Below are 27899 nucleotides of genomic sequence, written 5' to 3'. Positions count from 1 at the left end.
GGGAAGTGCAAAAACCCTTCAAAAGGTTTTCCTGCATTCGGAAAGACAGAGAAATGAGGCAGGCGAGGTGGGCGACTATTCCAGAGCTACATGAATAATCTCCAGCTTTGGATGGGACAGTTCCGAGCATCCTTCCCAGGAGCCATCACACTGGTGTTCACTGGCGGGAAACTGGGAAGAGCTGGTTCCCAGCCCTTGGATCTTGACTGGTGAAGAAGACAAGTTTGGGGGAGAGGCGGGACTCCTTTCAGTGGTTCTCTCTGAAAAACCCCAGCGAGATGTCAGGCCTGCTCTCAGTCTTCCTCCACCTCCTCCTTCTCTTCAAGTTGGTTGCCACCGTGACCTTTCGCCACCACCGCTATGAGGACCTCGTGCGGACGCTGTACAAGGTGCACAACGCGTGCCCCTACATCACGCGGCTTTACAGCATCGGGCGCAGCGTGGAGGGGAGGCACCTCTACGTGCTGGAATTCAGCGACCAGCCTGGATTCCACGAGCTCTGTAAGCCCTAAGCAGTTCTTGGAGTGTCTAGGGCAGGACCCTTGCCTACAAATGCAGGAATTGGGGCGGTTTGTGGGGAGGTCCGTGGACCCCTCCACCCATAAAGTATCACCCCTTCCTCAGCCGGTGCCAACTAATTTTCCCCGCTTAGCTCTCCAACAGCCCCTGCCTCTGGGGAGCTTCAGTCCCAATTCAGTCTCCAGTTCCTTCCTCTCTTTGGGGTTCTGGTTGCACAAGACCTTAACGGTAGGATGAACCTCCTTCCCTGCTCCCATCTGTCCCTTTCCTTTCCTCCCATTACGCTGTCTGCCTTGCTAGTCTTCTCTCTTTCTCTGCCCGATGCCTCGGGAGACATGAACAGAAACCCTTAGCCCTTCTAATTCTGTCAGGAAACTTAGAAGGGTTTAGGGATATCTCTTTGGGGAATGACAGTGAGAAAGAATACGGCATCTGGGAGAGGGTTTGAGGCCTGGGGTATTAGTTTCGTTCAGTGGGTTATTTTTTGTTAGTTTGTTTCTATTATAAAAGCATTGGATGTTTGGATTAAAACTAGAAATTAGAGATGGGAAAAAAACAAAAAAACTCACTCATAATCTCACCACTGACAGATGACTATTGTTAACATGTTCATATATATTCTTCCATACTTTTTTCCTATAGTTAAACCCCGCCTTATACACAAATAATTTATTGTATAAAATCGGAGTCATACTATGACTGCATTTCTCATTTCACAGTCTTTTTTATTTATTGATTTTTTTTTTTTTTTTTTTTAGGTAGAGAGAGGAAGGGGTTGGGGAGAGAGAGATTTGTTGTTCCATTTGTTTATGCATTCATTGGTTGCTTTTTTGGATGTGCCCGGACCAGAGGTCAAACCTGCAACTTTGGCATATTAGGATGATGTTCTAACCAACTGAGCTACTCAGTTAGGGTCCTCATTTCATAGTCTTGTATGAATGACGTCCATGTTTGTAAATGTAGATCTATATCACCATTGTTGGCTATATAGCATTCCATTGCATGGTTGCATTTAACTGTGCATTTTTGCTGGACATTTGTTTCTAATTTCTTACTGCTTTACTTATAACAATTGTGACATTGAAGTTATGTCAGTTCCTCCTTCAAACTGTCGACCTCAAATCTCTTCCCTGCTCCACTCCTATACCTTCCACCCTTGCCCAAACTTCATCATGACCTGCCTAACCTGGGAGTCCAACCTGCGGCCCGCCGGCCTCATGCAGCCCAGGGAGGCTGTGAATATGGCCCAACACAAAATCGTAAATTTACTTAAAATATTATGAGATTTTTTTGTGATTACATGTTGCAATGTATTTAATGTGTGGCCCAAGAGAACTCTCCTTCCAGTGTGGTGCAGAGACACCAAAAGGTCAGACACCCCTGGAAACAAGGCTCCTAACTGACTTCCTAACTCCTACCTGCCATCACTCTCTAAGCCTTCCACTTAGCACAGAGATGCCAGAATAATTTCCCTAAATACTTATATAATCTTCTGACCTCCCCCGTCCCCCCACTTAAAAACCTTCAATGACAGCCCTACACGAGGTGGATTCTGTCCAAGATAGCTTCAGAATATCACATGGCCAATGGGGGGAGAGGAAGGGTGGTGGGAAGTGGCCCAGGAAAGGCGAAGTGAGTGATTAAGTGAGGATAAGGGCCTTGCTTTGAAGCCTTACCAGTATTGCAAGCGCCTGCTTTTACTCATGTTGTGTGTTCATTGTGGAAGGTGCTAATGGACATTGTGGGGTTAGCGCCTCCTTACTCCATACCCCGTTCTGGGAGCCCCCTCTACTTTCTAGCATTCGAACCTTTCTTGAGGCTTTTTCATTTAGGGTCGTCTTTCCTCTGATACCTATCACTTAGCCATTCATCCGTTTATTCCTTCCATTTATTTGTTATTCATTCCACAAATATTACTGATTATCTACTATATGCAAGCACTTTTGTAGACTCTCAATATACAACAGAGAATAAATCGAAGACCTCGCCCTCAGGGCCTTAATTCCAGCTGGATAAGACTGGCAATAAATGGGTAACTAAGTAAATAAATATATTGTATTGATGAAAATAAGTGCTATAGGAAAAAAAATAAACCAGGAAAGGAAGAGAACGTCATGGAGTACTGTGGATTGAAGAGGGGAGAGGTCACTGCTACTTAGGAAAAGCTTCTTTGTCCAGGTGACATTTGAGCACGTCATGGTCAAAACCTTGATATTAGGAAGGAAAACGCTACAGGCAGAGAAGAGTGCAGGAGCTCGGCCTATGTGAGGAGTAGCGAGAGGGCCCCTGCAGCTCCAGCAGAGTGGATGGAGGGAGAGAGAGCAAGAGACAGCTCAGAGCAGTGTGGTCAGGGAAACCGGGAAGGAGAAGATGGAGTAGGGCATTACAGGCTTTTGTAAAAATTTTGGCTTTTCCTCTGAGTGAAGTGAGAAGCCACTGGAGGGTTTTAAGCAGAAGAGTGACATGAGCTGACTCGAACAGTGTAAAGACCTCTCAGAGTGGGGGTGAGCAGGCTACAGCCCTAGGGCCAGTTATCTGTTTTGGTAAATGAAGTTGCTTTGAAACACAGTCCCACCTCTTTATTTTTGCACTGTCTATGGCTGCTTTTGCTGCAAGAGCTGGGTAGCTGTGACGGAGACAATACAGCCAACAAATCCCAAGTATTTACTATCTGGCCCTTTACAGAAAAAGTTTGCAGACCCCTGACTCGGGAGAATACACTTTAATGGGGCTGCACTGATGCAAGGAGTACAAGTAGGAAATGAAATAATCCTAGTGTGAGAGGGCGGGGCTTAAACCAAAATGACAGCAATGGTTGTTATGAGAAGCAGCCATAGTCTGCAAATATTGAAAGTAGAGACAAAAGAATTTGACATTGAGCACCTACTAAGTGCAAAGCATTATGCAAGTTTCTATAGGGTAGTAGTTGCCAACTTTTGGATTCCACAGAAGTTAAAAAATATAGTTTTAGTAAATAAGAGAGCTCAGAGGGGACTAAAATATATTTTCCAAATTTTATTTTACTGAACAAGGATGTTGAAAATACTACCTGCCACCTGCTATCAACATATTTTCCTAAAAGAAGGGATATTTTAACACCAAGAAAAGTAAGAAAGACACAATCTAACATTAAAGACTCTACACTACAGAAAATTCACTATACGATCCTTGTGGGTTATAGGCATTTTATTGGGAAAGACTGCTGTAGGTATACTAAGATAAATAACAATGAATCCTGTCCTAAGGAAAATTTAAAATTATATATAGTAATAAAATAAAACGTGCAAAATTGGGTAAGATTCAAAGTAGAAAGTGTAAGTACCATAAAAGGGAAGTGCAATAGCAAGTTCACTCCCAGCAGGGGGAGCCCAGGATGGCTTCCCAGAGCCTACAAGGATGCGGAGGAGACTTTGAAATAGGGAGATGAAGACATCCAGAATCAGGAAAATCATGGAGGCAGGACGGTGGGTAGAAGGGAAATCGCAGAGGGTGGAAGATAAATCACTTGGCCAGAGCTTTTCTGCTTTCTTTTAAAAGGGGGCAAATATGATTTTCTTGAAGTGGTTCCGGAGGCTCTTTTCATGACCTCAGTTCTTACTTGAACTGGGCGGTTAATACTGATTGCCTAAGATGAAGGAATGAGACATAGTTAGATTCCTTCCTACTGTGTGCCTCAAAACACAATATTCTCAGATATTAAGGAGAGATTTTAGTTTCCTAAGTATCCAGAAAATTAAGTTTTCAATCAAGATGATTAGAAACTGTTGTGCTATAACTTAGAGAATTTTACGGGTTGAGCAGGTGTTGGGAACATACCACCCTTCTAGAAAGATTGTCTCTGAGAAGCAGCGAATGACTGTAAACGCTCCCTGAGCTTTGGCTTCTATCGGATTAATTAGCTAGGTGACTCCTGACAAGTTAATCTCATCCCTCCCCAGTTCCCTCACCCTGAGGCTAATAATAACACCTGATTTTCGGTGAAGATTAGTAATGAGCATAAATGCCTAGGACATGGTAGAGGTTCAATGAATGGTAGTCATTACTATCCCTGGCATGGATTTTCATAGCACTCGTAATTGCAATTTTCGAAAGGGGCTCAGGAATTTTTGCAAAAGACCCAAATGAAGCATGAGATTTTCTTCGATTCCCTATTGAAAAAGAGGGGAAAGGCCCCTTTGCAAGGTTAGGAGTCAATGGCACTCGCAAGCTTTCCCCACTTTTTATCATTCTGCATGTCTTTCTCACGCTTGCAGTGGAACCTGAAGTCAAGTACGTGGGGAACATGCACGGCAACGAGGTGCTGGGCCGCGAGCTGCTGCTGCAGCTGTCGGAGTTCCTGTGCGAGGAGTTCCGGAACGGGAACCAGCGCATCGTCCAGCTGGTCCAGAGCATGCGCCTTCACATCCTGCCGTCCATGAACCCGGATGGCTACGAGGTGGCCGCCGCCCAGGTACTGAACCATACAGAGAATAAAGCTATCTTAAGGAATAAAATAAAGCCCAGTAGACAGTGTCCTCACTGTTCCACTGTAAGTATGAATTAGAAAAATAAATCCAATAGAAATATAATGAGGTAAGAAGACCTTACCCTGTACAATGAATGTGGGCTCTCTCTGAACTTCACTTCCCTCAGTATCTTTCTAGCTGAACTCCTGGTTTCATCGAGAAGGCCAGTGAGGCAGTATTTTGACAACACTTTGTAAACTGGAAAACACTATTCAGGTAGGAAGAGATTGCAAAATAGACCTCCTTCCCTGAACTTTCAGCCTCAATCCCTAAATGCTCCGCTTCCTCCCACAACACACTTACATTTGCATTTTGAAGTGAGAAGGAGATATCGGAGAGATTAAGCTTTTCCCAGAACTGCAGAGTGAGGAACTCTAGATTCTTCGTACTATTTTTCTGTAGGTCTTTTTCCTCTGCTACTATAGTTCTCTGCTACCTGGACTTTCAATTCTTTATTTTAGAGTTGCATGTGCAGGGGACACAGAAAGACACAAATGTCTATGGGCTTTTACTTTATTTATTAACATGAATTTAAAATGTCAGTGTGCCTAGCTCTAAAACAGTGATTCCTTTGTGGCTGTGTGTTGGAATCGCAAGTGAATATTTTGAAATACACATTCCCAGATTCATCTTCCTCCCTTCTCGCAACTGAATTAGAATATTCAAGGATGAAGCATTATACAATGAATAGGTTCCTTTAAAAGGTATGTTTAAACCTGATTTGTTTTGGGGGGAGGGGTATAAATTAAAGTATTTTTTCATTTAAAAATGTTTATTTGGGGTAGTCATATTTTTTTTTATTTTTACAACTAGACTTCACTGCTGTAGTTAAAATATTTTTAGTTTTACTGTGGTAAAAACACTCGAGATGAGATCTACCCTCTTGACAAAAATTTAGGTGTTCAATACAGCATAGTCAACTCCAGGTGCAATGTGGTACAGCAGGTCCCCAGCACTTACACCTCCCGCTCAGCCAAACACCTGTCATTCAGCTGTTCCCCCTTCCTCCTCCTCATAGCCCCTGGCAGCCATCCTCCACTCTTGGATTCCATGGGTCTGACCACACTGTCTCTGTGCTTCCATGACCCAGGAGTATTTTAAACAGACTTGAGGGTAGGGTTGGGGGCTGAGTAGAGGCAGGGAGGGGAATGGAGCCAAGATACTGAACTCAACACAAATTTGACCCTTGCTAGCTCACAACTTCTGCTGACATGACTTAAAAAAATGAAGAAACAGAACTTTGTCCCTCTGCTGGAAATCAGAGAGAGGTGCCTCAAGGCTTGAGTTTCCAAAAGAGCTGGAAAATGTGAAATAGGTCGGGGGAGGGCACCCCAGCCTGCCGGCTCTCCTTCTCTGGCCCGTCCCTGTGTTGCAGTGGGGAAACTGCAGGAGCACGCAGACGTGTTCATATCTCTTGTGGGAGGAGGCAGGGGTGGGGGGAGGTGGGGAAACCCCTGCCAGTCCACTACATCCTATATGTAGCTTTGGGGAGCCAGTCCTTTCTGCTCACCTGCTCTGTGCTTGTTCAGAGGGAGCAGGTCTTGAACCTGAATCAAAGAGGACCCATCAGGTTCTCACACTCCCAGAACTACCCGCCACACCCAGAGGAAAGCTGTCTGCATGGTTACACAGGGAAGAGCCCGCCTAGCCATCCAACTTTAAAGCCAACTGGGGGTAAAGCAGAATAATGCCCCCTCCCGCTCCATCAAAGATGTCCAAGTCCTGGTCCCTGGAACCTGTGAATATGTCATCATGTTACACGATGACAAGGGGGAACTACGGTTGCAGGTGGAAGTAAGCTGCTAATCAACTGACCTTAACATATCCTGGGCTATTTGGGTGGGGCCGTTGTAAGCGATCGAAAGTCCTTTCAATGTGCAAGAAGGAGGCAGAAGGTCGGAGCTGGAGAGATTTGAAGGTGTTGCGCTGCTGCCTTTGAAGATTAAAAGGATCTTGAGCGAAGGAGTGTGAGCGGCCTCCAGATGCTGGAACGGATTCCTCTAAAACCTGTGGGAGAAACACAGCTGTAGTAACACCTTGATTTCAGTCCTGTGAGACCCATTTCAGTCTCCTGCTCTCCCAAACTCCAAAAGATAATGAACTCGTTGTAAGCCACCCAGTTTGTGGTAATTTGTTACAGCGGTAATGGAAAACTAACACACCACCAACCCTGTTTATGGGAACCTTCTGTTGGGGAATTCCTTACCTGTCTGCCTAACTACTGACCCAGTGTAGGCAGTCATACTGATAGGTAAATTAAATATCTGTTAATATGAGCAGGTAAGAGCTAGTTGATACAAATAGGCAAGTAGTGAAAAACCCCTAGAAGCATAAGAAAAAGTCATTATCTCATAGAAGTGAAAAATCAAACTCCAAGCTAAAAAATCAGATAAGTGTTTTTCACTGGACAGAATTGACGTAGAAAATATAAGGTAACTTCAAAAATATTATGTCATCAATGATATCTAAGAATACAACATGAGCAGGACCCCTTGACAAATGAGGAAATCTGAGAAAAATAAAGACTTCCTAGGAAAATATGAGACTGGTAGGATGTGTGAGTTTTTAGCTGCTCCGCATCAAACCAGCCGCCCTACTTCTGGGCACGGCCACAGACGGGGCTCCACTCTCCCCGGGCATAGGGCTGTGGTGGGCGCTGCTCCCCTGCTCCAGTGGGACTTCTGTTTTGCAAGGGACTGTGAACATGTCTCTATTCCACTGCTTTAAATATTTTACTTATTTATATAAGCATCTGTCTCCCTGTATATAGTAGGAATTCTTAGAATGCTGGAATCACGTCTCATTATCTTTCCTCAGTGTCTGTCAGAGGCTCTATAGGAGATGGACTTGAGTAAATAAAAATGCTGGTTAACTAAATGGGTGAGTGAGTGAGTGAATGAATGAATGAATGAATACATGACCAAATAAATGATAACAGTTGAAGTGTGAGCAGAGAAATTAGAAGTGTAAGCATGAGGTTGATATTACTCAGAAGAAAGATAAGCAAGGATACTACGTTTTAAAAAGTGGCGGTGGGGTTTTCCTGGTGTGGCCACTTTGGAAAAAAGTTTAGGTATTTCTGAAAAAGTTAAACATAGGCTTACCTTATAACCCAGCAGTTCCACTACTAGGTGTCTACCCAAGAGAAGTGAAAACATACGCCCACACAAAGACTTGTACGTGAATGTTCACAGCAGCATTATCCACAATAGCCCAAAAAGTGGAAACAACTCAGATGTCCATGTACTGGGTTGAAATATTATCCTCCCAAATTCATGTCTACCTGGAACCTGTGATTGTGACCGTATTTGGGTATAGGGTTTTGCATATGTAATCAAGTTAAGATAAAGTCGTACTGGATTAGGGTAGACCCTAAATCAAATATGCTTGTTGTCCTTATAAGAAGAAAGAAACTTATACAGAGATGCAAACAGATGGAGGAGAAGGCCACACAAAGATGGAAGCGAAACTAGAGTGATTTATGTGCAAGCTAGGGAGCACCACGGATTTCTGGCAGCCACCAGAGGCTAGGAGAGATAAAGAAGGATCTTCCCTAAAATGTTTAATGAGCATGGACCTGCCAATACATTGATTTCAAGCTTCTAGCTTCCAGAATTGTGGGAGAACAAATTTATCTTGTTATAAGCCACCTAGTTTGTGGTAACTTGTCACAGCAGCCCTAGAAACTAATAGTCTATTGCCTGGTGAATGGATCGACAACATGGGATAAATTCATACAATGGAACTCTTCATCAATAAAAAGGAAGGAAGTGCTGATATTTGCTACAACATGGAAGAACCCCGAAAACATTGTCAAAAAAGCCAAACACATACTATATGGTCCCACATATGTGACATGTCCAAAAAAGGCAAACCTACAGAGACCAGTGATTCCCTAGGGCTGGAGTAAAAATGAGGAGTGGCTGTAAGTGAGCCTGAGGTTTCTTTCAATGGTGATAGAAATGTTCTCCAATTAGATTGTGGTGAAGGTTGTACAACTCTGTCAGCATCCCAAAATTCATTGACTCGTAGACTTCAAATGAGTGAATTTTATGGCATATAAGTTATATCTCAATAAAGTCGTTTTTTAAAAACAGAGGTCCTCCTTATCCTGAAACACCCTATTCTTGTTAGAGCTTCTCTGGAATCTGTACCTCCAGCACTTGGTCTACAGAAAACTTGAACCATACCACTGGGTCTTTGGATAAGTTAAAGAGAAAAATGCTGTATCATTGGATGATAGATTAAGCTAATATCTAAAAAGAACTATGCAGTGTTCTTCAAATTTAGGATTCAGTCTGGAACCTTCACTTTTCATCTCTCCTTTCTTCCCCTAGGACTCAAACATTTCTAGAAACTTGGTTGGCAGGAACAACGCAAATGGAGTGGACCTGAACCGCAACTTCCCCGACCTCAATACCTACATCTACTACAATGAGAAGTACGGAGGCCCCAACCACCACCTGCCCCTTCCAGACAACTGGAAAAACCAGGTATGAAGAGAAATTTGCATAAAGAAGTAGGAAAATTAGCATCTGGACTTTCTTCTGGCAATTTTCAGATTAACTACCTAAGCAAGAATTAGGCATCAACCCTACTCCATATCAATGTGTCCAGAGCAATAATAACTGTCTTATGCCTTCCTGTATTTATTCCCTCCCCCAGCGTAGGGCCCCCCATGGGGCGCCTGCTCACAAGATGTTTGGTGTTAGTGGCCATGGTAGTAAGGGAGGTGAAAGCAGTATCATACAGTTGCGCAGTATTTTGTAAAATTCTTTTTTAGCCAGCATTTCAGTTGATTATCAGTGCTATCTATCCTTGTTTTATAGATGCTATGCTTATAAAAATAACTTAGCTATATTGCTATAGCTATAGCTATAGCCACACAGCTATAATTGATGGAATCAGAGTTAAAACCCCGGTCTTCTGAGTCCTAACCAATGTTCTTTCTGCTGCACTGAACTGTTGACAAAGACCTCTGGGATTCTATAGAGAAATCTCTCTTACATGAGAACTACATGCTCATCAATTAACTATAGAAAGTTCAGAGTCTCCCCCTTATGTACAGTTTTTCCTCTTCCCTTTCTACATGAGCTGAACTACTCTACCATACTCTCACATCCCTTACTCTCCCAGTGAGAGGATCCTGTTTGATGTTTCCCTGCCTTTCTCCTCGGGAGGCCTCTAATGTCACCCCGGTAAGGTGACTGGTTTTGTCCTGCTGGTGGGTCTGCTCCCAAGAATAACCACTGTCATCCTGAGAGCATCCCCACCACCCTGTTTTTCACACTGTGTGGGATAGTTTTAAACATTCTCTTTGTGAATATCTGGACTTACAGACTGCGGAGAGAAACATAACACAGGTGTAAGGCTTTCTATTGGGAGTTTTCTGGACAGAATTGTCTCTGTTGGAAATGAAGCAAAAGTCATGCTGATGTGTTTAGATTTCAAAGAGCAGCTGTGTTCTTGGCTCAAGTACATACTAAATCAAAATAACTTTGTGCTAGTCAGCGTAGCCGGTCAGAACGATGCTCTGATTTATTAATTTATTGAAGTAAAATAAGTTCAAGGAGCCAAAAATAATTAGACCCCCACTGCTCCTCTGTCTGAATCTTAGAGGATCAAAAGAGAATGGGGAGTAAGTCTTCGTTGCACCCGGTGGGACAGGCTTGAGGGAGAGGAATAGTGAGAAGCTGGCTTTGTTCGGATGGAGAGAGGCTTAGGACATGGAGAAAGGATTGCTTCAAAGAGGCTGAGTCCTGGTCACGGAGTAGGACTGGTGTCCTTGGTGTTACACCCATTCTGACTGGGTACAACTCAACCATATTCATCGACTTCCTCTTGGGATGGAAAAGATGGAACTGTCACAGCTGACCCTTGGCCTGGGAGGAGCCATTAACACAGTAACACCACACAACCTCCAAGCACCCTAAGAGGAGGAAAAACACTGAAGACTGTAAATCATTTACTTATAATGCAAGTCCAAGTGGACTCATAGCTTTTCTGAAGGACCATCACTCACTAGCACTGTAATGTACAATCAAAATGGCGGAATTTCACTACTTAGCCCAAATTGGCTCATATTATAGTATTTCTAATCCACAAAATGTGAGTATGGACACATATTGGCATTGCAGTAGATGCGCTGGGGAAAGGAATAGGTTGAAAACTGTTACTGCAAAACAGCATTTTCCACAGTTATTTATCAGAGCTCTAAATTTCAGCAAAGGTGCCTCAGAAGCCACTGAAGCAGTGCAGTGGGTAAGTTGGAGAATGCTTTCCCAGGGCCAGAGATGCCAAACTTGGGCTTCTCTCTCTCTCTTTCTCTCTCTCCCCCTCTCTCCCCTCCCCCCCATAGAGCTTATTCCTTAGAGCAGTTTTGGGTTCACAACACAATTGAGTGGAAAGTACAGAGACTTCCCCTATACCCCATGCTTCCCATCATCAACATCCAGCACAATAGTGGTGTGTTTGTTACAAGAGATGAACCTGCATTGACTCATCCTTATTACACAAAGCCCATCATTTACATTAGTGGTCATTCTATGGGTTTGGACAAATGTATCATGACATGTATCATGCACAATGGTTTCACTGTCCTCAATGCTCTCTTTTCATCTGTTTTATGCATTAGGATTACACGTAAGATTTCATTTTGAAAAAGGGTTCCATCCCCTTAATTTTTAAAACCATCACGCAAAAGATAAAAATTTCCCCATCCACACTTCTCATGTCTGGTAAGACCTGTCTTATTCAGACGTGCTATCTCCTCAGGCCACTTCGCAACAAACTTTTTCTAGCGGCTCTCATCTCTCCTCAGGTGGAACCCGAGACCCGGGCCGTGATCCAGTGGATACGCTCCTTCAACTTTGTCCTTTCGGCCAACCTCCATGGAGGGGCAGTGGTGGCCAATTACCCGTATGACAAGTCTCTGGAGCAACGGGTCCGAGGTTCCCGCCGCGCTGCCAGCACCCGCACTCCTGACGACAAGCTTTTCCAGAAGGTATGCAGAATGGGGGCTCTTCCAGCCGGAAACTCAGGGCTCAGGAGAGGAACACGGGCCAAGTCAGTGACGCAGGACCCTGTTATGCACCAGTCCACAGAAAGTAATGGAAACACCGCTTGCTCATCGGGAGCTTACAGTCTAGTAAATGACATTTTGTTTTGAGCGATAAGCCAAAAATTCATGAAAAAGTAAATGTATAGGAAAACTTTTACAATCACCACAGTGTAAAAACGTTCTTAAGCTAACGACTAGCAAGAAATATGCCAAGAGACAGATTGTGCTGGTGGTAAGCAAGCGGCATTATATGTGATTTGGGGGGCTCTGATTTGCAATTTTATGGTGGTAAGGCTATATTAGTGGAAAATGCACATAATACACATGCACATACAAATATTTACATGATAGGTCAAACAGCGATAGAATAAAATGAACAGATTATTTTTTTAAGATTTTATTTATTTATTTTTAGAGAGGGAAGGGAGGGAGGGAGGGAGTGGGGGGGAGAGAGAGAGAGAGAGAGAGAGATTGAGAAACATCAATGTGTGGTTGCTGGGGGTTATGGCCTGCAACCCAGGAATGTACCCTGGCTGGGAATCGAACCTGGGACACTTTGGTTCCCAGCCCGTGCTCAATCCACTGAGCTACGCCAGCCAGGGCTAGATTATTTTATAGTTAATACATTATTAGCAACATGTAATTTATATAAATAATTATTACAATAACATTAATTATAAATTAATCACTTAATGAATTGCATAGAGAATAATACCAGTTGTTGCTTTGCAAAGCATAAACATTTCATTTTGTTCACTGTTAAAAATAGTAATGACAGGGAATTAATAGAGATTCTAAATATGTTCCTCTCTGCCCAACACACAACTCACACCCCCAAAACACAGTTCTTTCTCTAGTGAAGGCCTATCACACTTGCTCCTTTCTTTTACAAAACTTTGCTACAAAATATCCCACTTAGAAGAAGATTGAGAAGTACAAATTGCCAGTTATAAAAATAGTCACAGGGAGGTACAGCATAGAGAATATGGTCAACAATATTTTAATAACCATGTGTGGGGTCAGACGAGTACTAGACTTACCAGGTGTTCACTTCATAAGGTATATAAATGTCTAATCATTATGGTGTAATATATTTGAAATATAACACATTTTAATATATTACACATTATGCAATATATTATTACATATAATATAATAGATTATATTACATATAATATAACAATATATTGTTACCAACAATTATTACCAATATGTTAATAATAATTGTGACATACATAATTATATTACATATAATATAACTATATATACATTAATATATTATATATATTATATATATTATTTGAAATATAATATTGTATGTCAACTATAATTTAAAAATAAATTTGAATAATACAAATAAGTAAATTTTTTTAAAAAGAAGATGGTACACCTAACAAGGAGTTTATATATCATCTAGTGCCACCCCTCTCTTTGCACTTAAAGAAATTTAGTCCCAAGACAGTGGAAAAATCAGAATACAGGTTTCTCAACTCTAGTACATACATGCACATCCATCTCTGTCTTTGCAGGTATCTTCTTTCACTAAAGCAAATAATCAGTTGTTTACACCTAGTGGGGTTTCTTGGCTTTACCCTCTTTCTGAGTATGAACATTGCCATGAGTTGGGAACACGCAAGGTCATTTCTGCCCACTTTCCCTACAGCTGGCCAAGGTCTACTCCTATGCACATGGATGGATGTACCATGGTGGGAACTGCGGGGACTACTTCCAGGATGGCATCACCAATGGCGCCTCCTGGTATTCTCTCAGCAAGGGTAAGGGGAGGCCTGGGCACGCAGCACCGCCACCTGAAGTAGGGTGGGGCTCATTTCTCCTTCTGAATTATCTTTTTTTCCTCAGAGAAATGACAAGAATACTATAGCATTTTGCATTCAAGTAGAGATCTGAAAATGACAGCCTTAAGCTAGTATTAATGGCATTTTGTAGTTTAGGAAAATGACAGGGACACCTTGTGGCCTTTTAGAACTGGTGGTTTACAAGGAATGTTGGGACATGGGAGGGAAATAATGTAGTCAAGTGGTTAAGTGTGGGCTTCAGGGGTACTTTGGGTTGAAACCCCGGCTTGCCTGTTTACCAGCTATGTGGCTTCAGGCTAATTACGTAACTTCTCTGAGCTTTGGTTTCCTTATCTGTACATTAAGAATAACAATACTTGCCCTATCAGTTTGATGTAAGTATTGGATAAACTAAAAAAGCATTTGAAGATGCCTGATATAAATGTTAGGTTGTTTTTAACCAGCATAGGGTTGTGCCACACATAAAAACAGGTGAACAGAGGAGCTGGCCGGGACAAGAGCAGCTCTTCTGGTGTATGCTCTGTACCCTGCCTGCCCATCTCCCATGAGCAGGAGTTTGCCTGGACATTGGCCACTGATAATGAAGCACAAACCTTCAGCAAGAGGCTTCTTTCTCTACTCCCTGGGCTCTCCCCATCACGGGGAGTTGATACAGAATCTCCGTTTATGAGGTTACTATCAGTAGAGGGAACCTACGATACAGAAGAGGCTGAAGCAGGAAGCTGGGATCTCTTAGGAATCCCATTTTATCAGTTGTCTTTCCCTCTCCTCTCAGATCCGACCTGGCCAGAGCCCAGGTAGTAGAAAGCTTTCTATTCCTGTTCTAGTTATTTGCTTAGTTTGTTTTTGCTTTTGTTTTAGGTTCAGTTGTTAATAACTATGAGTTTGTTGTCATTTTACTGTTCACATTTTTTATCTTCTTTTTCTTAGATAAGTCCCTTGAATATTTCATAGAATAAGGGTTTGATGATGATGAACTCCTTTAACTTAACCTTATCTGGGAGGCACTTTATCTGCCCTTTCATTCTAAATGATAGCTTTGCTGGATAGAGTAATCTTGGATATAGATCCTTGTTTTTCGTAATTTTGAATACTTCTTTCCAACCCCTTCTTGCTTGCAAGGTTTCTTTTGAGAAATCATCTGACAGTCTTATGGGAACTCCTTTGTAGGTAACTGTCTCCTTTCCTCTTGCTGCTTTTAAGATTCTCTCCTTAGCTTTAATCTTGGCTAATGTAATTATGATGTGCCTTGATATGTCCTCCTTGGGTCCAAGTTCTTTGGGACTCTCTGAGCTTCCTGGACTTCCTGGAAGTCTATTTCCTTTGCCAGATTGGGGAAGTTCTCCATTATTTTCTCAAATAAGTTTTCAATTTGTTGCCCTTACTCTTCTTCTTCTGGTACCCCTATGAATCAGATGTTGGAATGTTTAAAGATGTCCCGGAGTTTCCTAAGCCTCTCCTCATTTTTTTGACTTCTTGTTTCTTCATTGTGTTCCGGTTGAATGTTTATTTCTTCCTTCTGGTCCAAACCGTTGGTTCGAGTCCCAGTTTCCTTCCCATCACTGTTGGTTCCCTGTACATTTTCCTTTATTTCCCTTAGCATAGCCTTCATTTTTTCCTCTATTTTGCAACCATACTCAACCAATTCTGTAAGCATCCTGATTGCCAGTGTTTTGAACTGTGCATCTGATAGGTTGGCTATTTCTTCACCGCTTAATTGTATTTTTCCTGGAGCTTTGATCTGTTCTTTCATTTGGGCCATTTTTTTTGTTCAGTTGCCAGAATTTTAAAACTAAAAGATTTAACATAGAAGTGTGGATTTCCATCTTAACTTGATAAATTAGATATAGGGGTTTTCCTGTGACCCTCACAGTAGGGGACCTGTTTTCCTACAGGGTATAAATGGATAATTTTTTACCCAAATAAATTTGTGATATAAACACCATTCTAATAATCAGAAACATGCTTTAAAATAATTAACCCAATTGCATAATATAGGAGATAGAAGCAAGCCAGCATTTAATGGAGGCAAAATATAGCTGCCTTCTGCTTTATCAGGTTCCTGTGTCCTTGGATGACTATTTTTCAGGTCAGTGTTGTGTTCTTGAATAGGAGGGATGTGAAAGCAAGATATTTGTCTCATCTCTAACCTCCCAGGTCTGAAGGACATCACGGTCCAAAAAGGAAATCTGCCCCCCAGAAAGCAGTGCGTGTGCATAGTCTAATGCTAAAGCATCACCAATGAACAGACTTTGGACATGCTAATGGAGACAAGATGTGAATTTAAGTCATTAAATGGAAAAAAAAAGTTGAGTGTAGAGATGACAAAAATGGGCATTTATGAAGAGAGAAAACTGGAACAATAGAAAGACACGTGAGCTGGGATATTGGGGAAAGGTGTCATGGAGGGGAAATAAGTGGAGATCAAGAGTAGAATAGAAGGTAATGAGGTGTGTATGGAGAATTGTGATTAAAGAGAGTTGAGATGGGGCATCAATTGCGTGGGAACCTGGCTGTACAAATCAGCCACTGCTCTCTTTCCCCTAGGAATGCAAGACTTTAATTATCTCCATACCAACTGCTTTGAGATCACGCTGGAATTGAGTTGTGACAAATTTCCCAATGAAGACAGGTTACAGTATGAGTGGCTGGGTAATCAGGAGGCCCTAATCCAATTCTTGGAACAGGTAAAGTTGAATTCTTTAACCTTCATGGTTACAGAAGGAGAAGACTTGCCCAGTGGTAGGTAAGGTTTTCTGTGTGGCTCAGGTCTGACTTGTGCTCTGACCCGTCAGTCAATCTGGGCTGCTTCTACCAATGGCATGTGTGCATTCAACATTATCGAGCATAACTATCTGTCAGAAACTGTACAACACCCTGGAGATTATGAATATAAACAAATATCTGTCCATATGGAGTTTATATTCTAGTCAGAAAAGATAGACAGACAATAAACAAAGTAATAAATTGTATGAACTGTTAAATGCTATGAAGAAGGCCAAACAGAGGAACTGATATTTAAACAGACTTAGAGGAGGTAAGGGAGAAAACCATGCACATATCTAGAGAAAAGGTGTTCCTCATTGAGAACACAAAAGCAACTGCAAGGCCAACGACACACACATGAAAGATGCTCAACATTGCCAGTCATTAGGGAACTACAAATCAAAACCACAGTGAGATACCACCTCACACCGGTTAGGATGGCTGCTATTAAAAAACAAGCCCTGACTGCTGTGGCTCAGTTGGTTGTGCACCATCCCACAAAGTGAAAGGTAGCTGGTACGATTCCTGGTCATGGTGCATGCCTGGGTTGTGGGTTCAGTCCCCGGTTGGGGCACATGCAAAAGGCAACCAATTGATGTATCTCTCTCACTTCAATGTTTCTCTCCCTCTCTTTCTCTCTCCCTTCCTCTCTCCCTAAAAATAAACAAATGAAATGTTTTAAAATGACAGAAAATAACAAATATTGGCAAGGATGTGGAGAATTGGAACCCTTGTACATTATTGGTGGAGATGTAGAATGGTACAGCTGCTATGAAAAACAGTACTACAGTTCCTTAGAAAATTAAAAATAGAATTCCTGCATGAGCCAACAACCTACTTCTAGGTGTATACCCCCCAAACCGAAAGCAGAACTCCAAAGAGATATTTTTTCATAGTGGCAGCATTCACAAAAGCCAACAGATGGAAACAATCCAAGTATTCAACAAGAGATAAATGGATAAACAAAATATAATATATATATATATATTATGGAATATTATTCTTTCTTTAAAAAGAAGGAAGTTCTGCCACATGCTACAATATAAATAAACCCTGTGGACATTATGCCAAGTGAAATAAGCCAATCACAAAAGGAGAAATACCCTATAATTTTACTTATACAACGTACCAAGAGTACTCAGATTCATAGACAGAAAGTAGAATGGTAGTTGCCTGGGTCTGAGGAGAGAAGGTGATGAGACTTATGTAATGGGTAGAGAGTTTTAGGTGTTTTTTTTTTAATTTAATCTTTATTGTATTTTTAGAGTTTCAGTTTTGCAGGATGAGAAAGTTCTGGAGATTGGTTATACAACAATGTGAATATACTGAACACTACTGAACTGTATACTTAAAATGGTTAAAATAGTACATTGCACATTGTGTGTATTTTATCACAGGACGCCAGTGTGGCAGGAATACCCACAGGAGGATGGGACAGGGTAGCAGGCTGTGGCTTTATAGACCATGGTAAAAAAACAAAAACAAATGAACTGTAGCTTTTGCTCTGAGTTGTGTTTTGAGTAGACTGATGACATGATTTGACTTAGATTTTAACAGGATCATTCTGGCCAATTCAGGGGTTATTAGGATAATCTGTGGGAAAATCAAATGTAAAAGCACATGAGACAGGGCTGTGGGGACTCGAACACACTGTGTACTGTTCTATGGTCATAGTTCCACTGTAACTTTTTTCCTACAGGTACACCATGGCATCAAGGGGATGGTGCTTGATGAGAATAATAATAATGTCCCTGGGGCTGTCATTTCTGTCAGCGGGATTAACCATGATGTCACTTCAAGTAGGTGGCCATTACCCAGTGGGGTAAGAAGGAAGCTTCCACTTCCACTCTTCTTGTTCAGCCTAATCAGGAGGCCAAATCATAGCCAATGAGATTAGCAGGGACACCAAGGCCACTGCGGGGTGGGGGACTGGAGGGAGGAAGGGTAATAGAAATGGGAACATCGAATGAAGAGGCAAGGACCAGGAAGATGCAAATGCAACATCCCTCTCAGCATTCAGGAGCCACTTCCTCATATCCCTTTGTTAGGGGTGTTTTCTGGGTTTGAAGTTACTGTGAAGTTGGGTAGAAAAGAAAGGGACTGTAAAACGGATGTTTAGACTTGTCCCTGCCCCAGCACCTCACTATACCTGCATTCAAGGCCAGATTAGCAAAATGCATTGTGTGAACTTGTTGCAGAGCAAGACTGACAGAACCTCCTAGAATGGTGCAGAATATCTCATGGCACAACGGTGTTGCAAACTGCCCCTGCCCAGTTTGATCATACAAACTGATTGTTTTGATTTTAAAGTAAAGCAGTAGCTACCAATGGTTAGGGGCAGTGAGATCTGCCTTCCTCCCTCCCACAACCTTGAGACCAGCATGGCTCAGCCATGTTTGACCACACCAAGCAAGCATCTTACAGTTCAGTCTGTTTAAACTAGAGGAAATCTCAGCGTGAAGGAGATAACTTATGTTCAAGATGACCCCAACACATCTTGCATGAAAGATTCATTGAAGGCAAAGGCAGTGTATTCTAAAGGCAAAATTCTGCAGCCTCACAGTTAAGTATCAGACCACTGGCTGGACCCAGGACTGTTGAGGGATCAAAACTCAGGCATCCCTAAGAGCTTCAGGGCTGCTAGATTCTTATCCCTTATTCACACAAGGATAGGGAATGACTCTGAAACATCTAGCCAATCAACATATATTGAATACTACTAATTTCACCAATAAAGGCCCATTTCTAATACCCATGTGCCAAATTTATAAATTGCTCATTTCCACATTGAAAAAACTCATTGCTAGCATTCATTATACCACCTAGCAAAGCATCTAGTGTTGATTAGAAATAAGGATAGCTGAAGCCCTCATAATAGCTGTATCCAGAATCGGGCCTTTCCGATATAACACTACGTACTACTTCTGCATGTGAGCCCCAGTTAAGAAAACGACAGCCCTGGGCTGTCCAACATATGCATAATAAGATACTGCTTTTGCTAAAGTATTTAAAGTAAATTACAGGCATTTCATAGGGGGCAGAAAAGAGACTTTCTCATTATGTATCATCTGTCTTGCTTTTAGTTGCATTTTATTTCAATTATTCATTGCTGTATACTTGAAAGAAATTTAAAGATACGATCACAGTTGATTCAAAAGAGATGTGATGTCATTAGCCAAAACACTCCATCCCTGCCACAGAGAAACAGGCCTCCTTTTGAATTTTATTTTCCCTTTTTGGAGGAGATGGAAGGAGTATTAAACATGGGATTCTCAAACTCAGACCTTTATTGGTCATTTAGCCCAGCCCTCCCACTCAGTGTAAGGTCACATCTATGCGATGCCCCTGGGACAGCAGGTTGTCCACCCCAGGGTTGCCACGCCCACTAGTGCAGGCGGGGCACTTCCCCAGGGCCCCTTGTTCAGTCTCTGTGCGAGGCCTCCCAGGGTTGTAAGCAGCCGTCCGGTTCTTCTTCGGAAGCTCTCTGTGCCACAGTAGTTTCTGTTTCTGCCGAGCAAAATCTTCCTCCTGGCAACTTAACCCAGAAGTTCTGATGCTTATTTCCTTAAGTACACTTTTTCCTCACAGTAACTTTTCAAACATTGAAACAGCGGTCTCATGGATTCCCTTTACCAGGCAAAAACATTTATAGACAGTCAACCTTTTTCCTGGTGACCCTTCACTGGACGTGAGTCTTAAAGGTACAGGGTCTAGAACTAAACCAATATCCTCTGTGCAGAGCATTGTGAAACTCCTACTCCCCCCGAGCTGAGGCCCACTTTTCTGTCATGTAAAATAGCCTGTGATGGTTTTAGATCTTAGCCAGTTTCGTCACACTGTTAAGAAAAATTAAGCGTGTGGTCAGCTAAACCCCCCAGATCATTTTTCATATAAAGGTCCTATTTGGGGCAGTTTCTAATCATATTCCTGTAACTTTTAGGTAACCAGGGCGATTACTTCCGGCTGCTGCTTCCAGGCACCTACACTGTCACTGCCTCAGCACCTGGGTTCAACCCAGAGACCGTGATTGTGACCGTGGGTCCTGGGGAACCCAAACTGGTGAGTTAGGCTGACCTTTGCAATGAAGGTCACTTACACAAAGTCACAAACAACCAATTGCATAGTTCTCATCTTTGCCAGTTTTCCTTCTTTCATCATAAAAAAATTCATTGCTCTCACACGCTAATCTTTCTTTGTCACTTTCCTATTGCATCTTTCACCACTTCCTTTTGACTTTTCGTTTTCTTCTGTTGAACATAGCATAGTGATTGCATAGCACCGTCTGCTTCTAAATCCAGCTCCTGTGTCCACAGACCATGGACAAATTACCCAACTGCTCTCATCCTCAGCTTCTTCCTCTGTAAACGGGTGATGACAGTACCTCCTGCACGAGAGGCTGAGATGAGAGCGTGCACAGAGAGCATGCAGTACAGTGACTGGCACATAGAAAGCGCCCAACAAACGTTTGTGACATCCCAGGGACCTTGCCCAGACACGCCGGCTCCCTCCCACGTGTTGCATTCTTCTGTGCCATCAGCAAGGGCTACCACCAGATGGCACTCTGCCCCCTCTGGTGCCCCGTGTGCCCAGACCGCTTACTTCCCACTCAGCTCAGCCAAGAACCAGCTGCTGTCCCATAATCAGTTCTCCACGGCTATCTTTACAGGAGAAGCAAAGAACTTTTTTCATCTACCACCTGGACCTTTTTTTCTGACAAGGTTATATTACTTGCAGAGGGGTGGGGTGCCATCCTTCTTGGCTGCTGCCGTCCTGATGGCTGCAAGGACGTTGCTCTCTTCTTGGCATGGGTGTGTGTCCCCACTCTTTTCTGGATGAATTTCAGGGTCCTCTTGTCCTTAGAGATCTGGACTGGCTCCATGGCCTGTGGCTCATAGGGGAGAAAACCACACACCTCTCGGATCACCTCCCTCATGAACCTGGCGTGCTTGGTGAGGCTTGCTCATGTTCTTGGTCACCTTGGGGCCCTTGGTGAGGCCCAAGGCTGTGGGGCTGCGCAGAGTGGGACTGCTGCTCCTCCATGGCTGCCGCGGCGGAACCAGCCTGCACCTTTGGAGCTGTGGTCATTCATATTAGCTTAGCATCTCAGAGCTGAAGAGGCTCAGTGATCATGGGCTGTAGTCCTCAGATTTCTCAAACAAGGAAAGGATAACAAGACAGTCCTGTGTAATGAGCATCTACAGACCTGCTTCCTTACAAGTCAGCTCTGCCCTAGGGCCGCCTCACTCTGTCCGGCTTCTTCTCTGTACAACCCCAGAGCTTAGCAGACCCTCCCTCTTTCCCTGTTAACTCAATAAGGTCAAGTAGCTTGTCTTTACAAATACAGCTATAGGCAGGATTTTTAAATTTTTTATTATTACTTTTAAAGATTTTATTTATTTACTTTTAGAGAGAGGGGAAGAGAGTGCAAAAGAGAGGGAGAGAAACATGGGAGAGATACATTGATTGGTTGCCTCTCATACACCTGCAACTGGGGACCTGGCCCACAATCCAGTCATGTGCCCTGACTGGGAATCGAACCAGAGACCTTTCGATTCACAGGCTGGTGCTCAATCCACTTAGCCACACCAGGCAGGGCTAGGTAGGATTTTTTAAAAACTACTTATTGAACAGTTACTATGTATCAGACACTATATGAGAGCTTTCCAGAACTGTCTCGTGTAACCTTTACAACAACCCTGTAAGGTAGACATAAGTATTCCCATCTGTGGCTAAGGAAACTGAAATTTTGAGAAGGCTAGAAACTTGTCCACTATTACAGAGAGTAGGCGGTGGGAGCCACTATTCGAACCTGTCGGGATCTCGGGGCCGTCTCGTTAGCCAGCGTGTCACAGGGTCTCGTGCTGACCTTATAACCTGTGTTCAAACCTGCCCCTTTTAACACAAGAATCAGAGTAAAGAATTTTTTAAATCCTTTTTTCTAGAGAGTTTCCTGTTCTCCTCTCCCAGTCCCTCCATTCCCATCTCCTGCACATTATAAATGACTTCCAGGAAGAGGCAGGAAGCAAAGGGTAACTCTTCCATTTGCGGCCCATGCCCTGGTCCCAGTTTCCCAACAACATGTTCTCTTTCCCTTTCTTCTTGCGATGCCCCCTGTTCCTCATCTCCCCTAAAACCCAGCGACGGTTAAGCAGCTGCATGCAGGAGCCTTGCATTAAAGGAAGTCTGTTCAGTGCCGAATGCAACCAGCTCCAAATCTTCTAGCTTAACATACTCTGCTTAAAAATATTTCAACTCCTTTGTCATATAGCCTTTACACAAATTAACATAACCCATTAGTGTATCGAATATAGTTCAAGAGAGGGGAAAATCTGTCTTTTGGATACCATTCACAGATACTATAACAACTAAGATTTCATCTGCCCATCACAGTAGAGTCTCTCTTCTAATTTTAAAGCAGAGATCCACCTGGCTGGGTGAAGAGAAAAGAAAAAGATCGTTGACTACAGGGTTTTCGTGTTACAATTAAGACTCTCTCAGATACCTCCCAGAGTCCAGGGCTCTCCCTTTTGGTTTCCCCACAGCCTTCCAGATGTCACGGTCCTTTCATTTGCCTCTGTCGTTCCCCCATTTTGTTTGTTCTCCCACTCTCTCTCCGCCCCATCCCCTCCGTCTCTCTCTCCTAGTCCCCTGTGTTACTATATAGGAGATAGTAATGCCAGCACCATGGGCTCTGACTTCCCCTGCTCTGGGGAACTAGCAGAAAAGCTGGCTATGGATTTTTCTAGAAGGGGCAAGAATAACCCCATGGAGAGCCCTCTTAGTTGCAGGTTTTTTAACTCCCAGCTGGCTTCAGCGGCTGGTACTGTTCCAAGGACTTGAAAGGCGAGGATGCCTCAGGGGAGTGTGGTTGGAGCACAGAGCCGCTCCCTCTGCCTGTGCTTCCTGGGATGGTCCACAGCTCCCACACCCCAGCCCACTCCAGCTTGTCTGTCGGTCAGTACCAGCTTTACAGCTGTGTGCCCTGCCGGAGGGAAAGTGGCAGTGTATTCCTGGAAATGATGCATTAATGTGCACGGACATTTGGAACCTAAGAATCCACATTAATGATCTATGTCATCTCTCCCATCTACATGTCTGAATGATTATGAAAGAATGATTAGTTCCAAGGGCCTGAGGCCGAAGCATGCCTGAGCACAACACCTGTGATTCACACAGTCAGCATCTGTGGGATTGTTACGGCACCACAGTTCTTGTCCGAGGCAACGTTATTGGTGAAATCATGGTTTGAGGTGTAGATAATGTTTCTTTCTAATGCATATAAAATAAATGGATATTAAGTTCCTCCAGACACACCCTATGTATCACCAGTGACTATGCAGTACTTTTAGGGGAATATTAGCGAAGCCCATGTGCCGCCAGCAGGGCTGCTCTGGGTCATTGCTGTGATCGTTCTCCTCAGTCCCCAACCCTCAGAACCTGCAACTCTGGTGAAACCGGGTCCAAACAGGTCTTCCCCGATTTCAACTGCAGGAAGTCGGAAACTGACTCCTCCACTCTCCTAGCTTCCTCTTCTTTTCTTCCAGGTTGATTTCCAACTCAAGAGAAGCACCCCTCCAGTAACTGAGTCCCCAAAGCAGCACCTGGAGGCAGAGTCTGACCAAAGCAAGTACAGCCCTGGGTAGCCAGGTGAAAGGACACGGAAATGGCAGCAGCAGAGTTGACAGCGATTCACGGCGGCCCAGGGAACACTTCGGAAAGGCTTTGGTCCTGCTCTCCGGTCAGATGAAGCGTTCTATTTTACTACCTGGGACATATTTAAATATAGACACATTCAGAACAATTCAGAATGGTCTCCATCTATTCCAGGGGTCAGCCCTCTCTGGTAAAGTGGTACATAGCCTCAGCGGTGCTACGATTTTCTGATTGTGGGGGAACGGTGTAGGTGCTGAAGGCTCCATGCCAGTCCGCACTGCATCCAGAGACTGCCTCCGACCGGCTGGCCACTCTGATGCCAATAGTCCGGCACAGAGTCTGAAACGCCATAGGTTCTCAAGGAAGATTTCTGAATGAACAGCTGAAGTGCAGAGGTGACTCATCACTGACGTTGTCCCCATAGCAAGACCAGGTGACCACATTTGAAGTCCCAGAGGACCCTTTCAACAATAGCCAGTAGTTTCTTGACAAGAAAAGGCTTTCACACACAAACACATAGTCCCACTGTTACCCATTTTTGTACATGGGCATTTTAAACAGTATGTGCCTTTTAACCCATTTTCTGGGTACGTAAGTGTAATGCAAATGCTCCTGTGGAATGGCTGTGCCCCACCCCATGTCCGCGATACACAGCGCCCTTGCTCAGTTCCCCAGGATGAACTCATTTGTTCTAAAAGTGTTAATGAGCACAGCACATGTTACTAATGGTTGTGAAGGGGTGTCTTACATCACACACCACAAAAATTCATAACCCCCCACTGGGCATGTTGGGGTTCCCAAGCCCCCTGTCCCCAGGGCTCGGTAGGGGTTTTTACCACACACCCTGTTTCAGGGCTCAGCCTCAGATAGGGCGGGACCCAGTTCCCCGGCTCTCGCTCTCCCCTCCCCCAGCGCCCCAACCCCAACCTCTAACTAACCCAGTCCTTTCCTAACATTGAGCAATTTAGCCTCTCTCAACAAATAGCCCTACCCATCAGAAAGCAGGTGCTCCACCAAGATGGCCCGCCCTCTGCGGGCAGCCGCCCAAGATTAGGACTAACACATGATTGATTTTTCTGTTACCTGAGCAATCTGTCCAACTGTGGTCAAAAGAAAAGCAGATAGAAATGTGTATTTCCCCCATTTGGAAAGGGTATTTTCTCCTGAGATAATTAATCCTTTCTCTACATTTTTTTCTTCCTTCCTAATTTTAATCCCATATTCCTTGATTCCTTTCTTCTTGTTACAAAGAAGCAGCTACCTGAGTGGGCTGTTTATAGTTCAGTGAAACTGTCTGCCTAAGGCTGCCAGATACATTCGATTTTTCCAGATTGTCTGAATATCACGTATCTGTTTTCAGATCCCCTGGTACATAGTCACTTAACACAGCTAGTGCTTGCGAAGTATGGTCTGAGTACTTTCCCTGCCACAGCCTCATTCATTCATCCATTCATTCCTACATTCTTCCATGGGGCACTTACTGAGTCCTTGCTCTCGATAAATGCAGAGAATACAAAGAAAAGTAGATACAGCCAGTGATCTCAGGGCAGCTAGGGTCTATTTGGGAGGACAAATAGGTGGTTATACTCCCTGTCGTAATTGCTATGATTCGGTAAACTCTGGGTGCGGAGGGGGGGCAGGGGGCTCTTGGAAGGGCCCTGCTATCAACTTGGGAAGACCAGGAAAGGCCTCTCAGAGCTAGTGAAGTCGAAGATGGGATACAGGAGGTCAGATAAAGAGGCTGTGGCCAGGTGGAAGGCAACAGGGGAGCAAGGGTTCGGCCGAGGAGACCGCAGGAGCAGAGGTCTGCGCCTCCGAGGGCACGTGGGGCACTCAGGGCACCGCCGAGGAACTGAGCGCGGCAGGAGGGAGTGACTGGGGGGAGCTGAGTGAGGCGCAGGACGCTGAGGCCGGTTGGCTAGGGAAGGACGTTGGAACCGTATTACAGAGTCTGGACTTTATCCCGAAAAGAACAAGGGGCCGTTAAAGGGTTCTCCCGAGGGGAGTGGCAGACTCAGATTTAGAAGGAGCACCTTGGCTGCGGCCCGAAGAGCAGGCTGGAGCAGGACCAGACCGAGTCCGTGAAGAGACTGCTGAAAGCCAGGTGAGAAGGCGGCCTGAAACCAGGCAGGACAGCACAGACGGGAAACGCTAGGCAGCCCCCCAGGTCCCGAGTCCGCCCTGGTTATCCAGAGAGCTTCCTGGCAGCCCCCAGGGCTTCCCTGCCCTCTGCAAGTCTTCCAGTCTCTCACTCAGGCCCCCCCTGCCGGCCCCCGAGGGCGTTAAGGACTAAAGGAGAGGCGGGTTTTCAACCAAACCCTAAAGACTATCCTGAGTAAAATTCCCTCACGTTGGACGTGATTGTATAGGCAGAATATTATGTGGAAAATACAGGCTCTGGCCGTGGCCATATAAAAATTTCTCATAGCACACTGAGGAAGAATGTGAACTCACAGTTGGGGGTTGGGGTGGGGGGAGGGCAGGATCCGAAGGGCACAAAGGAAGGTCCTCCAGCTTTAGTTCAGCATTTTCCTGGCCATTGCCCTTTCTAGTTTATATCTAGGGTTTTATTTTAAAGAGGAAACTTTTGCACAGTTGCCAGCCTAAATAAATGGTGTTTCCTAAGGGATCAGAACACTATACTTAAGGGCATGGGTTTTAGACTCTGACAGACCTGGTTTTTAATCCTAGCTCTTTATTTGCTGAATGACCTTGAACAAGTAACTCACCTCCTCCAAGTCATAGTTACTCACATCTGGAAAAAGAAATTAAAGGTAATATCTACCTCCCTAGGAGTTTGTGGGGACTGAAGATAGTACTCTCCTAAGTCAGTAATGAGGGGAGCACAGCTCTGCCTCAGACCCTCTCAGAGGACTATCACTTGTCCAGTTGGCTGATGACAAGGCTGACAGGGACACCAAGGACTTTGAGGTGCAAAGGGGAGTTTGGAAGTAAGGGACCTGAGGGGCTGAACCAAGCCCACCCTCCCTTTTAAAAAAAATCTCATGTCCTGGATGGTTTTTATTAGTTCCTTATTCTTTCTGGCATTTTTCCTTCTAAACTAAAGATTCCATAACATAGTAATTCTTCTCCTCATATGAATAGAGAGGAAAGAATTTCTAGTTTTCAGATAGGATGATACATAATAATTTCTGGACCTGGTTCTGGTTCCCAAAGAGGTTTCTGCTCCGATAAACTGTAACTACACTATCTTTCCATTTTAGCAAAAAGATACTCAGCACTCAGAACAACACCTGGCATATATAAACTCATCACACATATTAGCTGAGTGAATGATCTCCAGGATTATTTTCACATTTTCCCTCTTCTTCTCTCCTCTTGCACTATTTTTCTTTTATCTAATACAAATAGCTTTGAGCATCTTTTAAAAAATTATTGCAAACTATGGTAGGCAGAATTACAAAGTGCCTCCCAATGGCCCTTGCCCAGTTAGTCCCTTCCCTTGAAGGGGCCGAGCCTGGGACAAGATGCGATATCCCTCCTGCGACTATGCTGCGGATGCAATCAAGGCCTCATGTCAGTGGATTCTGAGTTAATCAAAAGGGAGATTATGGTGGG

At 43.8% G+C, this 27899-nt stretch overlaps 1 protein-coding gene across 1 annotated transcript; it reads left to right on the top strand.

Moving 5' to 3' along the window:
• Nucleotides 1–7: 7 nt before the first annotated feature.
• Nucleotides 8–24475, top strand: CPN1 (carboxypeptidase N subunit 1). Its single transcript, XM_028513346.2, has 9 exons — nucleotides 8–501; nucleotides 4773–4969; nucleotides 9362–9517; nucleotides 11845–12027; nucleotides 13748–13859; nucleotides 16449–16588; nucleotides 18367–18466; nucleotides 20608–20726; nucleotides 24212–24475. The coding sequence occupies exons 1-9, from the start codon at nucleotides 279–281 to the stop codon at nucleotides 24308–24310; spliced, it is 1329 nt and encodes a 442-aa protein (XP_028369147.1). The 5' UTR covers nucleotides 8–278; the 3' UTR covers nucleotides 24311–24475.
• Nucleotides 24476–27899: the final 3424 nt, after the last annotated feature.

This window comes from Phyllostomus discolor, chromosome 5, assembly GCF_004126475.2.
Source record: "Phyllostomus discolor isolate MPI-MPIP mPhyDis1 chromosome 5, mPhyDis1.pri.v3, whole genome shotgun sequence".
Lineage (NCBI taxonomy): Eukaryota > Metazoa > Chordata > Mammalia > Chiroptera > Phyllostomidae > Phyllostomus > Phyllostomus discolor.
This window is presented reverse-complemented; position numbering and strand designations above follow the sequence as displayed.